The following is a 13,617-nucleotide window of genomic DNA, read 5'->3' as shown; positions in this document are numbered from 1 at the left end:
ATCTCTAGCCTGGCCCCTTACAACCAACCCCTAGCCTGATCTCTAGCCTGGTCCTTACAACCAACCCCTAGCCTCATTACTTCAGCCTATTTACTTCCTGTAGATCTGGAGGAGTTGGACAGGTATAAGCAACATGGTAGTGACTCTACCTTGCCTTCTGATAGGTTAGGTGGAACTTCCACCATACTGCTGATACCTACCCAAGCCTTTCAGATCTACTCCAGTCCCTGGGGTTGGGGCTAGGGATGCAGAGGGTAGGGGAAGTTTCGAGAAACAGTCCACGTGTTCATCCCAAATGGCACTCTGTTTCCTATATAGTGCACTACTTTCGACCAGGGCCCTGCTCTACAGTAGCAGACTATAAAGGGAATAAGGTGCCGTGTGGGACACAGGCCATGTTTGTCAGAACTGTAGACAATCCAGGGAAGCAGGAACCTCCCCTCCATTCTGCCAGATGCACAGGATATTCCTTTCTTTGTTTGTGAGAAAACGTCAGCACTCAGACCGCTGGTTCAACGCAGGCAGAGGACCTGAAAGAGCTGGTTCAACGCAGGCAGAGGACCTGAAAGAGCTGGGTCAACACAGGCAGAGGACCTGAAAGAGCTGGGTCAACACAGGCAGAGGAGCTGAAAGAGCTGGGTCAACACAGGCAGAGGACCTGAAAGAGCTGGTTCAAGGCAGGCAGAGGACCTGAAAGAGCTGGTTCAACGCAGGCAGAGGACCTGAAAGAGCTGGTTCAACGCAGGCAGAGGACCTGAAAGAGCTGGTTCAACGCAGGCAGAGGAGCTGAAAGAGCTGGTTCAACACAGGCAGAGGAGCTGAAAGAGCTGGGTCAACGCAGGCAGAGGAGCTGAAAGAGCTGGGTCAACGCAGGCAGAGGAGCTGAAAGAGCTGGGTCAACACAGGCAGAGGACCTGAAAGAGCTGGTTCAACGCAGGCAGAGGACCTGAAAGAGCTGGGTCAACACAGGCAGAGGAGCTGAAAGAGCTGGGTCAACACAGGCAGAGGAGCTGAAAGAGCTGGGTCAACACAGGCAGAGGACCTGAAAGAGCTGGTTCAACACAGGCAGAGGAGCTGAAAGAGCTGGGTCAACGCAGGCAGAGGAGCTGAAAGAGCTGGGTCAACACAGGCAGAGGACCTGAAAGAGCTGGGTCAACACAGGCAGAGGGAGCTGAACGAGCTGGTGACATTTGACAATATATTGGCAAAGAGGGACAGAACCATGACTGAAGGTAAAACATTTGGTTTAATATCTTATCTTATATAATGAAACCTCATATACATGAACTGTTTGAGAAGGATGTAGCAGACTGAACTGTTCATTCAACCTGGAACACTCGTAGCTATCACAATGATTCTGTACTTCAGCCAATACAAGACTGTTTTACACTGAACTGAAATATACTTGTATGTTATCCTAACAGCTACACCACTGAGAGAGATGGCGCTGAAACGGCAGCCTGAGTCTGATGGGTGTGGCTCAACAAATCATGATGGTATGTACTCTGTTTGGACTGTGATGTTATGGTCTAATGGTTGAGTCAAATCATGATGGTATGTACTCTGTTTGGACTGTGATGTTATGGTCTAATGGTTGAGTCAAATCATGATGGTATGTACTCTGTTTGGACTGTGATGTTATGGTCTCTCATGGTTGAGTCAAATCATGATGGTATGTACTCTGTTTGGACTGTGATGTTATGGTCTAATGGTTGAGTCAAATCATGATGGTATGTACTCTGTTTGTACTGTGATGTTATGGTCTCTAATGGTTGAGTCAAATCATGATGGTATGTACTCTGTTTGGACTGTGATGTTATTGTCTCTAATGGTTGAGTCAAATCATGATGGTATGTACTCTGTTTGGATGTGATGTTATGGTCTCTAATGGTTGAGTCAAATCATGATGGTATGTACTCTGTTTGGATGTGATGTTATGGTCTCTAATGGTTGAGTCAAATCATGATGGTATGTACTCTGTTTGGACTGTGATGTTATGGTCTAATGGTTGAGTCAAATCATGATGGTATGTACTCTGTTTGGACTGTGATGTTATGGTCTAATGGTTGAGTCAAATCATGATGGTATGTACTCTGTTTGGATGTGATGTTATGGTCTCTAATGGTTGAGTCAAATCATGATGGTATGTACTCTGTTTGGACTGTGATGTTATTGTCTCTAATGGTTGAGTCAAATCATGATGGTATGTACTCTGTTTGGACTGTGATGTTATTGTCTCTAATGGTTGAGTCAAATCATGATGGTATGTACTCTGTTTGGATGTGATGTTATGGTCTCTAATGGTTGAGTCAAATCATGATGGTATGTACTCTGTTTGGACAGTGATGTTATGGTCTCTAATGGTTGAGTCAAAACACAACACACCCCACATTACAGCTGGGCAACTTATAATACTAACTCTACTAGTTATATTGAGCAGGATGGTTATGGTTAAAATAATCATTGAATGAATCATTGAATCAATTGAATGAATTAAATGAATCAACATACATTATCTCTATTTTACAGCATGATAGTTGAGTTAATTTAAATGTTATGTTGTCGTTGCTATAGTTACTGGGAGCTACATTGCCTTTATCTGTGTGGTTTTTACAGGGTCTGGTTTGACCGCTGACCTGAGGATTGTGTTGCTAGGGAAGACTGGAGCAGGGAAGAGCGCAACAGGAAACACCATCCTGGGGAAGGAGGTGTTTAAAGTGGACTCTTCCCCTGCGTCAGTGACCGGACAGTGTGAGAGACAGAGTGGAGAGGTCAACGGGACGACGGTTCATGTGGTTGACACGCCGGGCCTCTTCGACACAGCCCGGTCGGACGAAGAGGTGAAGGAGAAAATAGAGGAGTGCGTTAACATGTCCGTCCCGGGCCCCCACGCCTTCCTGCTGGTGATCAGGCTGGGGGTGAGGTTCACAGAGGAGGAGAGGAACGCCGTGAGGTGGATCCAGGAGAACTTCGGAGAGGACGCCTCCATGTACACCATCTTGCTGTTCACCTGTAAAGACCAGCTGAAGGGGAAACAGGTGACAGATTCTCTGAAGATGTGTAAAGAGCTGCGGAGACTCTCCATCACGTTAGGAGGCGGTATCACTCGTTCAACAACGACGCCAAAGACGACCCGGCTCAGGTCCCAGAGCTGCTGGAGAAGATCAAAGAGATGGTGGAGCTGAATGGAGGAGAGCACTACACCAACCAGATGTACCAGAAGGCTCAGAGGAAGATCAGAGAGGCGGAGGAGAGGAGGAGGGAGGAGGAGGAGAGGAGGAGGGAGGAGGAGGAGAGAAAGTTAAAAGAAGAGGTAAAGGTCGAGATAGAGAAAGAAAAGGAGGAAGAGAAAAGGAGAAGGTAGATAAAAAGAGGAATCTCCACATCGCTCTAGCAGTAACAGTAGTGTGTGTAGTAGTAGGGGTGATCATAGCAGCTGCTGCTGATACCACAGTGGCCCTGGCTCTAGCTCCACTCCTACTGGTGCTGGGAGCAGCCAGTGGAATAACGGCTATCTGTCTAAAGAATGGAAGGTGTGGAGCTAAAACACCCGACTCCGTAGCTGTATAACGATCACATACTGTATACCTCATTAAGGCTGTTTTTACACTGGCAACACAATTCTGATCTTTTGCCACTAATTGGTCTTTTGACCAAACCGATCAATTACCAATAATTGGGCAAAATATCAGAATTTGTCTGCCCGTGTAAAGATCAGAATTAGGTTACCTGTGTAAAGATCAGAATTAGGTTACCTGTGTAAACGAGGCCGAACAAGACCTAACAACAAAAACATAGATTGAATGATTGATAGATAGATAGATAGATAGATAGATAGATAGATAGATAGATAGATAGATAGATAGATAGATAGATAGATAGATAAAAATTGTCTTAAATCTGTTCCCTTAAGTATTTCTCTGGGTGTCCAGTGATCTATTTATTTTATCATGTGTTCAGGAATAACATTTATGAACACTTAATAAAGAGAAGTAAAGAGTCTGACTGATGACTAATGTTTTTATTACATTTCTCTGATATGTTTTAGAACACGTTTCCTCCCTGTATTATGTCAGAGTGACTGTCTGCCTTATAGTTTCACTATCTAGGTTACAAACCTCGAGAGGAACCAGGCTCTGAGGGGTGGCCAGTCCTCTTCTGGCTGTACCGGGTAGAGAGGAACCAGGCTCTGAGGGGTGGCCAGTCCTCTTCTGGCTGTGCCGGGTAGAGAGGAACCAGGCTCTGAGGGGTGGCCAGTCCTCTTCTGGCTGTACCGGGTAGAGAGGAACCAGGCTCTGAGGGGTGGCCAGTCCTCTTCTGGCTGTGCCGGGTGGAGATTATAACAGAACATGGCCAAGATGTTCATAGATGACCAGCAGGGTCAAATAATAATAATCACAGTGGTTGTAGAGGGTGCAACAGGTCACCACCTCAGGAGTAAATGTCAGTTGGCTTTTCATAGCCCATCATTGAGGGTATCTCAACCGCTCCTGCTGTCTCTAGAGACTTGAAAACGGCAGGTCTGGGACAGGCAGCACGTCCGGTGAACAGGTGAGGGTTCCATAGCCGCAGGCAGAACAGTTGAAACTGGAGCAGCAGCACGACCAGGTGGACTGGGGACAGCAAGGAGTCATCAGGCCAGGTAGTCCTGAGACATGGTCCTAGCGCTCAGGTCCTCCGAGAGAGAGAGAAAGAAAGAAAGAGAAATAAAGAAAGAAAGAAAGAAAGAGAGAAAAAGAGAGAGCATACTTAAATCTCCCCCACGGCACAAGACAAAGGGGGGTGCCAACCCAGACAGGAAGACCACGTCAGTGACTCAACCCACTCAAGTGAAGCACCCCTCCTAGGGACGGCATGGAAGAGCACCAGTAAGCCAGTGACTCAGCCCCTGTAATAGAGTTAGAGGTAGAGAATCCCAGTGGAGAGAGGGGATATCGGATATCACAACATATATAGCCTGCTATGAGGACAGCAGGAGGAATTAATTGATATCACAACATATATAGGCTGCTATGAGGACAGCAGGAGGAATTAATGATATCACAACATATATAGGCTGCTATGAGGACAGCAGGAGGAATTAATAATATCACAACATATATAGGCTGCTATGAGGACAGCAGGAGGAATTAATGATATCACAACATATATAGGCTGCTATGAGGACAGCAGGAGGAATTAATGATATCACAACATATATAGGCTGCTATGAGGACAGCAGGAGGAATTAATGATATCACAACATATATAGGCTGCTATGAGGACTGCAGGAGGAATTAATGATATCACAACATATATAGGCTGCTATGAGGACAGCAGGAGGAACGAACACATAAGCTATAAAGCAGAGAGAAATGGAATGGACTAGTACATGTGAAACAGGTCACATCAGGGATATTGTCTCTGCGTATTGAAACAGGTCACATCAGGGATATTGTCTCTGCGTATTGAAACAGGTCACATCAGGGATATTGTCTCTGTGTATTGAAACAGGTAAGATCAGGGATATTGTCTCTGCGTATTGAAACAGGTAAGATCAGGGATATTGTCTCTGCGTATTGAAACAGGTCAGATCAGGGATATTGTCTCTGCGTATTGAAACAGGTCACATCAGGGATATTGTCTCTGCGTAATGAAACAGGTAAGATCAGGGACATTGTCTCTGCGTATTGAAACAGGTAAGATCAGGGATATTGTCTCTGCGTAATGAAACAGGTCAGATCAGGGATATTGTCTCTGCGTATTGAAACAGGTAAGATCAGGGATATTGTCTCTGCGTATTGAAACAGGTAAGATTAGGGATATTGTCTCTGCGTATTGAAACAGGTTGGTATTGTGGTGAAATGGAAAAGGAAAGACGATGTAACTGTGTAACTGCTGTGAATGTTGTATTGTCAATTTGTTGTCTGTTGTATTGAAACGGCACTTTAAACGTGTACGTGATACTGCAACGTTTCCCCAAGGGGACAATGAAGTCAGTAAAGTGAAGTATATCACCTCGGAGAGATACATTTTCTCTTCTATTGCCCTTTCTACCACAATATACAATGTGAAATATTGCGATTAGTATATCACCTCGGAGAGATACATTTTCTCTTCTATTGCCCTTTCTACCACAATATACAACGTGAAATATTGTGAAATATTCATCCCAGGTTGTCGCTGTAAATGAGAATGAGTTCTCAGTCAACATACCTGATAGAATAAGGGATAAATAAATAAAAGCAGGCAATATTTTAGTTCTGGATTTTCAAGACTATTAACACTGTAAATGCAATGAGGAATGATGAATACATTGTCTTATGAACCAATGTGGGCATTCTGAAGACGCTTAATAATCAAATCAAATCAAATCTACCTTAAGTTTGTGTGTGAGAGGAATTCAAACTCAAAGGCTGTCTGTGATGTTCCTGCATCCTCATTCCTTAAATGACAGACAGTATTCAGAGCTGTTTACTTGTGGAATAGACACGAACTGGAATGCAGTTTTAACCAATCAGCATTCAGGATTAGACCCACCCATTGTATAAAAGGGCATAACTGTCCTGAATCTCTTGTACATCTGTAGTTATCTGAGTCTCAGTAAAATACCAGAGGGGAAAACTCACTAGAATTATGGATGATTTCATTTTTACGTCAGCAAGTAGAGAGTGAATTACATCTCATATGTAAATACAAACAAAACAGGTCTGATGTTGGCAAACAAACAGGATGAGACGAGCACAAGTCATGAAACCAGGAAAGCAACCAGAAGGTGGGAACCATTATTTAATAACATTGGTGAACAGTGGAAACTAATGAACAGAAAAACATTAGTTTAGGTGGGAGATGGTGCTGGTGACTGAAGCTCAAAGGAGGGTTAGGGTACGTTTTAACATTAGCTGAGCCATAAAAAAGTTGTCGTGTCTGTGACTATCATTACATGTGAAGACTGCTTTTTTTATCAAATAAATTCTCTATGTGTAATTATGTGATTAAACTAATCATGCAAACTTGAATTAACTAGGAAGTCAGGGCACCACGGGACATTTTTATAGTCTCTATTTTCCAAATCGAGTACAGTCTTGTATTAATGTATCATTATTACCTCATCAGTTCACATTATTGAAAGTCGCAAACCCTTGGATATCTGCACGAACACTAGCCTAAATGATGAATCAGCGATATACAAATTGGCTTAATTATTTATTTACTAACTAACTAAATAAGCACAGAAATACACAACAAACAAACAGTAGATATTGGTTACTAACGCAATGCATTGATAAGTCCCTAGGTGGGCTAAACCGGTATCACGGCTTGGTAGACAATGGAAAGGGGTGGGGACAGATAAAAGAGCGGGAAAGACAAAATGGATTCACTACGCACAGTTGATAATTATATTCATTGAAATGCTAATCGTTTACACATGAACAGCTAGTATTTGCTCTTATTCTGTAGTAATCTATAGTCTGAGAGTTTAACCATTTCCAGCTGTGTAGCCATCGCTGCACGCTGTCTGGTCTAATGTAAATTTCGCCAGGAGTGGGTTTTATACACGTCTGAGAAAAGGGCGGTCCATGACGCTGATGTCTATGATCACGTGGGCGTGGCCACTGACCTGGTTAATACTTTACATGGAAGACAATTCTCTCATTTTGAAGGTTAACATCACATTACATCTTTTCACAAATAGTTTCATGTTTAATCACATACGTTTCACAAAATGTAGATGTAAACCTTGAAAGTGTCCATAAACAGAGATACAGTAATGTGTGTTTCCTGTCCTTCTTGAGGTCACCAAATGAAACACGCTCGTCATGACTGTCCCTTAGTGTCCACGGACCATTGCCACATTCTCAAACGTAGAAATATTGTTTAATTAATCAAATTTTGATGTCCAAGTGTCTCTCTGTATTCCACAGTTACCATTCCAATCTCGAACACTACAGAGCATAGGGGCAGCGTATTTTATGACCGACCATAAAACAGCCGACTTCCCGCTCTCCCCCTCTACGAGAGAGAGCAGGCTGTAGAGCAGACCCACTTTAACCTGATCCTTCAGATCGTCACAGGAGAGTCATGACATTCCCCTCTACGAGAGAGAACAGGCTGTAGAGCAGACCCACTCTAACCTGATCCTTCAGATCGTCACAGGAGAGTCATGACATTCCCCTCTACGAGAGAGAGCAGGCTGTAGAGCAGACCCACTCTAACCTGATCCTTCAGATCGTCACAGGAGAGTCATGACATTCCCTCTCTAGAGAGAACAGGCTGTAGAGCAGACCCACTCTAACCTGATCCTTCAGATCGTCACAGGAGAGTCATGACATTCCCCTCTACGAGAGAGAGCAGGCTGTAGAGCAGACCCACTCTAACCTGATCCTTCAGATCGTCACAGGAGAGTCATGACACAGTCATAGAAACAGACAGCATATTTTCCAGAATCCTTCTTTATTATAAACTGGGTGGTTGGAGTCGTGAATACTGATTGGCTGACAGCCATGGTATAGCAGACCGTACCACTGGATGTCATAAGGTGAAAGCACCAATTTGTAAGTCGCTCTGGATAAGAGCGTCTGCTAAATGACTTAAATGTAAAAATGTAAATGTAGTATGTTAGTAGTATCTTTTTTACAATGACAGCCTAGGAACAGCGGGTTAACTGCCTTGTTTAGGGGCAGAACAACAGATTTTTACCTTGTCAGCTCAGGGATTCAATCTAGCAACCTTTCGGTTAATGGCCCAACACTCTAACCACTAGGCTACCACACCCCCTTGTGTGTTATTGCTTAAATAACATTGGTGGACAGTGGACACTAATGACCAGAAAAAAAACCTGAATTTAGGTGGGAGATGGTGCTGGTGACTGAAGCTCAAAGGAGGGTTAGGGTATGTTTATCATTAGCTGAGCCATATACAGTCATAGAAACAGACAGCATATTTTTTTTATCCAGAGTCAATTACCTTCCTACAGAGAGTAAAGTCTACAATCAACGACCCAGTTAGGTAATAATCAGCATGTTTTTGTATTTACTGAAGAACAGGGATTTAATGTGAAAGGAAAGATGAAGATTGGTATGATTATGTCATGTTATGATGTTAAATGTCTGGTTAATGTTTGTATAAAGATGAAAGTACACACAGTTCCATTCAGTGGGTTAGGACATGGTGCTGGCCACAAGGTTAAAGGTTAAAAAGCCGTTCGAACCAATTTCTCCTGCTCCTCTTCCTCCTCTTCTTTTCCATCTTCCCTCTCTCATTTTCCATCTTCCCCCTCTCCTCTTCAATCTTCCTCCTCTCCTCTTCCATCTTCCTCCTCTCCTCCTGTCTCTCCTCTTCCATCTTCCTCGTCTCCTCTTCCGCCTTTCTCCTCTCCTCCTGTCTCTCCTCTTCTATCTTCCTCAACTCCTCCTCTCTCTTTATTTCCTCCTCTCTCCTCACCTCCTCTTCCCGCTTCCTGATCGCCTCCTCTTGTTTCTTCATTTCTTCCTCTTTTTTCTTCCTATCCTCCTCTCTCTTCCTCTCCTCCTCCTCTTCGATCTTCCTCTGGACCTTCTGGTACACCTCGTTGGTGTAGTGTTGTCCTCCGTTCCTCTTCACCATCTCCTCTATCTTCTTCAGCAGCTCTGGGACTTGGTCAGGGTTGGCGCTACTGTCACTGTCATTGATGACAGAGTGATATCCACCTCCACATTTGCTGATGAGATCCTGGAGGTTAACACTTTCTCCTACAAACTGCTCAACAGATTTTTTTCTCAGCTGGTCTCCTCCAGTGAACAGCACCATGGTGTACTTTGAGGCTTCTTCTCCAAAGTTGTCCTGGATCCACTTAACAGTGTTCCTCTCCTCCTCTGTGAACCTCCCCAGTCTGATCACCAGCAGGAACACATGGGGTCCTGGGACGGACATGTAGAAGCACCGTTCTAGTTCACCTTTCATTTTCTCTATAGTCACTGACGTGTCAAAGTGTCCCGGCGTGTCAATCACATCAATCTTCCTCCCATCCACCTCTCCACTCTGTTTCTCACACTGAGCAGTGACAGACTCAGGGGAGGAGTCTTCTTTAAACCCCTCCCCACCCAGGATGGTGTTTCCTGTTGCGCTCTTCCCTGCTCCAGTCTTCCCTACTAAAACTATCCTCAGATGAGCTAGACCAGTTTCTGTGAATTAAAAAAAGAAAGAATATAGAGGCACCATTATATGCTGAAGAATTATCAAGTAAATTATTAAAATAATGTAATTTACAGTACATAGTAATGTTGATGATTATAACAACAAACATGTACTTACTCTGCCTCTCTCTCTCCTCCTCCTCCTCCTGTCTCCTCATCCTCTCCTCCTCCTGTCTCTCTCTCTCCTCTTCCTCCAGTCTCCTCATCCTCTCCTCCTCCTGTTTTCTCATCCTCTCCTCCTCCTGTCTTCTCATCCTCTCCTCCTCCTGAGAGAGAGAGAGAGAGAGAGAGAGAGAGAGAGAGAGAGAGAGAGAGAGAGAGAGAGAGAGAGAGAGAAGGTGGAGCTAAAATGACGAGTTGTTCAGCTACGTTGCTATAAGTGAATGTTACACATATAGAAGGAGAGGCTTTGAATCAGTCTTGTACAGTACCAGTTTGAGGAGCACTTGATGGACCACGTCGTTTACTGATGGCTTGTGCCTCTCATAGGTTCTCTCTGTCACAGTGAGGCAATCTGAATAATAGGCAGAACGAGTTAACAACCAAATAGTCTCTTGTGTCAGACTGCTGACATAAATGTCCAATCAGTATTTGGTCCTGGGTTCCAATAACCGAACAACATATCAAGGTATTAAAAAAAAGGTTCATTCTCATGATTAATGACACCTGTTACTCATCAAGTGACAGGGCAAAGTATAAACAACCTTCCTGTAGTCTCACCCAGGAAATGGGGTCTATTAGAAGGCTGTTGGTCCCAGCAATTCACCATGAGGTCCACCATCTCCCCCAGCCCACCAGCCTGGTCCCTGTCCACTGCCTCCAGAGGAGGCCTGTCGCCCAAGGGGACCCGGAACCTCACCATACTGGACTGGAGATCTACAGGAGAGTGAAATAAGAGAACAAGAAAGTGTAAATAATAGTGAGTAGTGACGGGTGAGATGGAGGAGAGACGGAGAGGAAGACGTGTGTGTTAATGTGTGTGTTAATGTGTGTTAATGTGTGTGTGTTAATGTGTGTGTTAATGTGTGTGTGTGTTAATGTGTGTGTTAATGTGTGTGTGCTTAACAGTGACACTGAATTACCACTTACGAGGGTTATCTGCATAATAGGGCACTTTTCCAGTGAAGATGGACCACAGCAGTATGCCGTAACTGAGACAGAGGAAATAGAGTTATCGAATGTCCGCGGTGCATTCTGAGTGCTGTCTCTCTGTGTTGTACCTGTAGATGTCAGTGAGTGCTGTCTCTCTGTGTTGTACCTGTAGATGTCAGTGAGTGCTGTCTCTCTGTGTTGTACCTGTAGATGTCAGTGAGTGCTGTCTCTCTGTGTTGTACCTGTAGATGTCAGTGAGTGCTGTCTCTCTGTGTTGTACCTGTAGATGTCAGTGAGTGTTGTCTCTCTGTGTTGTACCTGTAGATGTCAGTGAGTGCTGTCTCTCTGTGTTGTACCTGTAGATGTCAGTGAGTGCTGTCTCTCTGTGTTGTACCTGTAGATGTCAGTGACTGCTGTCTCTCTGTGTTGTACCTGTAGATGTCAGTGAGTGCTGTCTCTCTGTGATGTACCGGTAGATGTCAGTGAGTGCTGTCTCTCTGTGTTGTACCGGTAGATGTCAGTGAGTGCTGTCTCTCTGTGTTGTACCTGTAGATGTCAGTGAGTGCTGTCTCTCTGTGTTGTACCTGTAGATGTCAGTGAGTGCTGTCTCTCTGTGGTGTACCTGTAGATGTCAGTGAGTGCTGTCTCTCTGTGTTGTACCTGTAGATGTCAGTGAGTGCTGTCTCTCTGTGTTGTACCTGTAGATGTCAGTGAGTGCTGTCTCTCTGTGTTGTACCTGTAGATGTCAGTGAGTGCTGTCTCTCTGTGTTGTACCTGTAGATGTCAGTGAGTGCGGTCTCTCTGTGTTGTAGATGTCAGTGCGTGCTGTCTCTCTGTGTTGTAGATGTCAGTGAGTGCTGTCTCTCTGTGTTGTACCTGTAGATGTCAGTGAGTGCTGTCTCTCTGTGTTGTACCTGTAGATGTCAGTGAGTGCTGTCTCTCTGTGTTGTACCTGTAGATGTCAGTGAGTGCTGTCTCTCTGTGTTGTACCTGTAGATGTCAGTGAGTGCTGTCTCTCTGTGTTGTACCTGTAGATGTCAGTGAGTGCTGTCTCTCTGTGTTATACCTGTAGATGTCAGTGAGTGCTGTCTCTCTGTGTTGTACCTGTAGATGTCAGTGAGTGCTGTCTCTCTGTGTTGTACCTGTAGATGTCAGTGAGTGCTGTCTCTCTGTGTTATACCTGTAGATGTCAGTTATTGCTGTCTCTCTGTGTTATACCTGTAGATGTCAGTGAGTGCTGTCTCTCTGTGTTATACCTGTAGATGTCAGTGAGTGCTGTCTCTCTGTGTTGTACCTGTAGATATCAGTGGCTCGAGTTGGTTCATACGATGATTCAAAAGCCTCAGGGGGCATGTAGCTTAGAGTGCCTCCTTCCTTCCCGGGCTCTTCTCTGGACATTTCCAAAACACTATGGGAGACTTCAGCAAGGCCAAAATCTGTAAGCTAGAGAGAGAGAGACAGCGAGACAGAGAGAAAGAGAGTGGGCGTGTGAGAGAGAGAGAAAGAGAGAGAGAGAGAGAGACGCGAGACAGAGAGAGAGAGAGAAAGAAAGTGAGCGTGTGAGAGAGAGAGAGAGAGAGAGAGAGAGAGAGAGAGAGAGAGAAAGAGAGTGAGCGTGTGAGAGAGAGAGAGAAAGAGAGAGAGAGAGACAGCGAGACAGAGAGAAAGAGAGTGAGATGGGCTTAACATAGACTAAACAGAAATAGTCATGTTCAGTAAACATGTATACTGCCCGTAGGTAGTGATGACTGCATATAGTTCAGACGTATCTCACCACTAGTAAAGACTCAGGATCTTGGGACTTGCCTTTGCATTAAGGTTGTCATCCAGCAACACGTTATTGGGCTTCAGGTCGCGATGCAGAAGTGGCTGAGGAAGGTTGTGAAGGAAGTTAATTCCCAGAGCGATCTGGTGGGCCAGGCGGAAGGCCAGGGGCCAGGGTGGGGGGCCAGAGAGGCTGGCCAGGAGGGTGGCCAGGGAGCCTATGTTCATTAACTCCATCACAATACCCAGCTGGGTGGAGAGGCCTCTACCTGGAGAGGAGGGCACTCCTGGTACACCCCCAGAATCCTCACACCACATGGGGGCTCCCTCCCTTCTGCATATTCTTTACCTCCTTAAGCAGGGACGTGCTAGAGCTGGAATGAGGTGTGTGTGTGGGGGGGGGGATTATAGTCCATGAGCCAAGCCAACAAGTTATTTATCACATACTGCACACCCTTTAGAGTCACAGCTATCCATCAGACTCATTTTTGGGAAAGGTTCAGGTCAATATAACTTTAGATTAAATATTAGAATTACCTGTATAAATTGCTTTTAAAAAGAAACATACATTTTAACTTTGTTTGACGAAAGTGGCACTGAAAGGTCA

At 44.8% G+C, this 13,617-nt stretch overlaps 1 protein-coding gene and 1 pseudogene across 1 annotated transcript; one reads left to right on the top strand and one right to left on the bottom strand.

The window, feature by feature from the left end:
- Positions 1-277: 277 nt before the first annotated feature.
- On the top strand, positions 278-4,005 carry LOC115120193 (GTPase IMAP family member 7-like; annotated as a pseudogene).
- Positions 4,006-6,750: 2,745 nt separating this feature from the next.
- On the bottom strand, positions 6,751-13,607 carry LOC115115653 (probable serine/threonine-protein kinase CA_C1728). The gene is given in 8 exon segments (XM_065015022.1): positions 6,751-9,191; positions 9,193-10,142; positions 10,273-10,420; positions 10,586-10,668; positions 10,875-11,030; positions 11,244-11,305; positions 12,541-12,689; positions 13,053-13,607. Coding segments are annotated over 8 exon segments (1,875 nt in total). The 5' UTR covers positions 13,329-13,607; the 3' UTR covers positions 6,751-9,140.
- Between the last annotated feature and the right edge of the window lie 10 nt (positions 13,608-13,617).

This window comes from Oncorhynchus nerka, unplaced genomic scaffold (genome assembly GCF_034236695.1).
Source record: "Oncorhynchus nerka isolate Pitt River unplaced genomic scaffold, Oner_Uvic_2.0 unplaced_scaffold_1775, whole genome shotgun sequence".
In the NCBI taxonomy this organism is placed as follows: Eukaryota; Metazoa; Chordata; class Actinopteri; order Salmoniformes; family Salmonidae; genus Oncorhynchus; species Oncorhynchus nerka.
The sequence above is the reverse complement of the archived record's forward strand: the minus strand, read 5'-3'. Positions and strand labels throughout refer to the sequence as shown.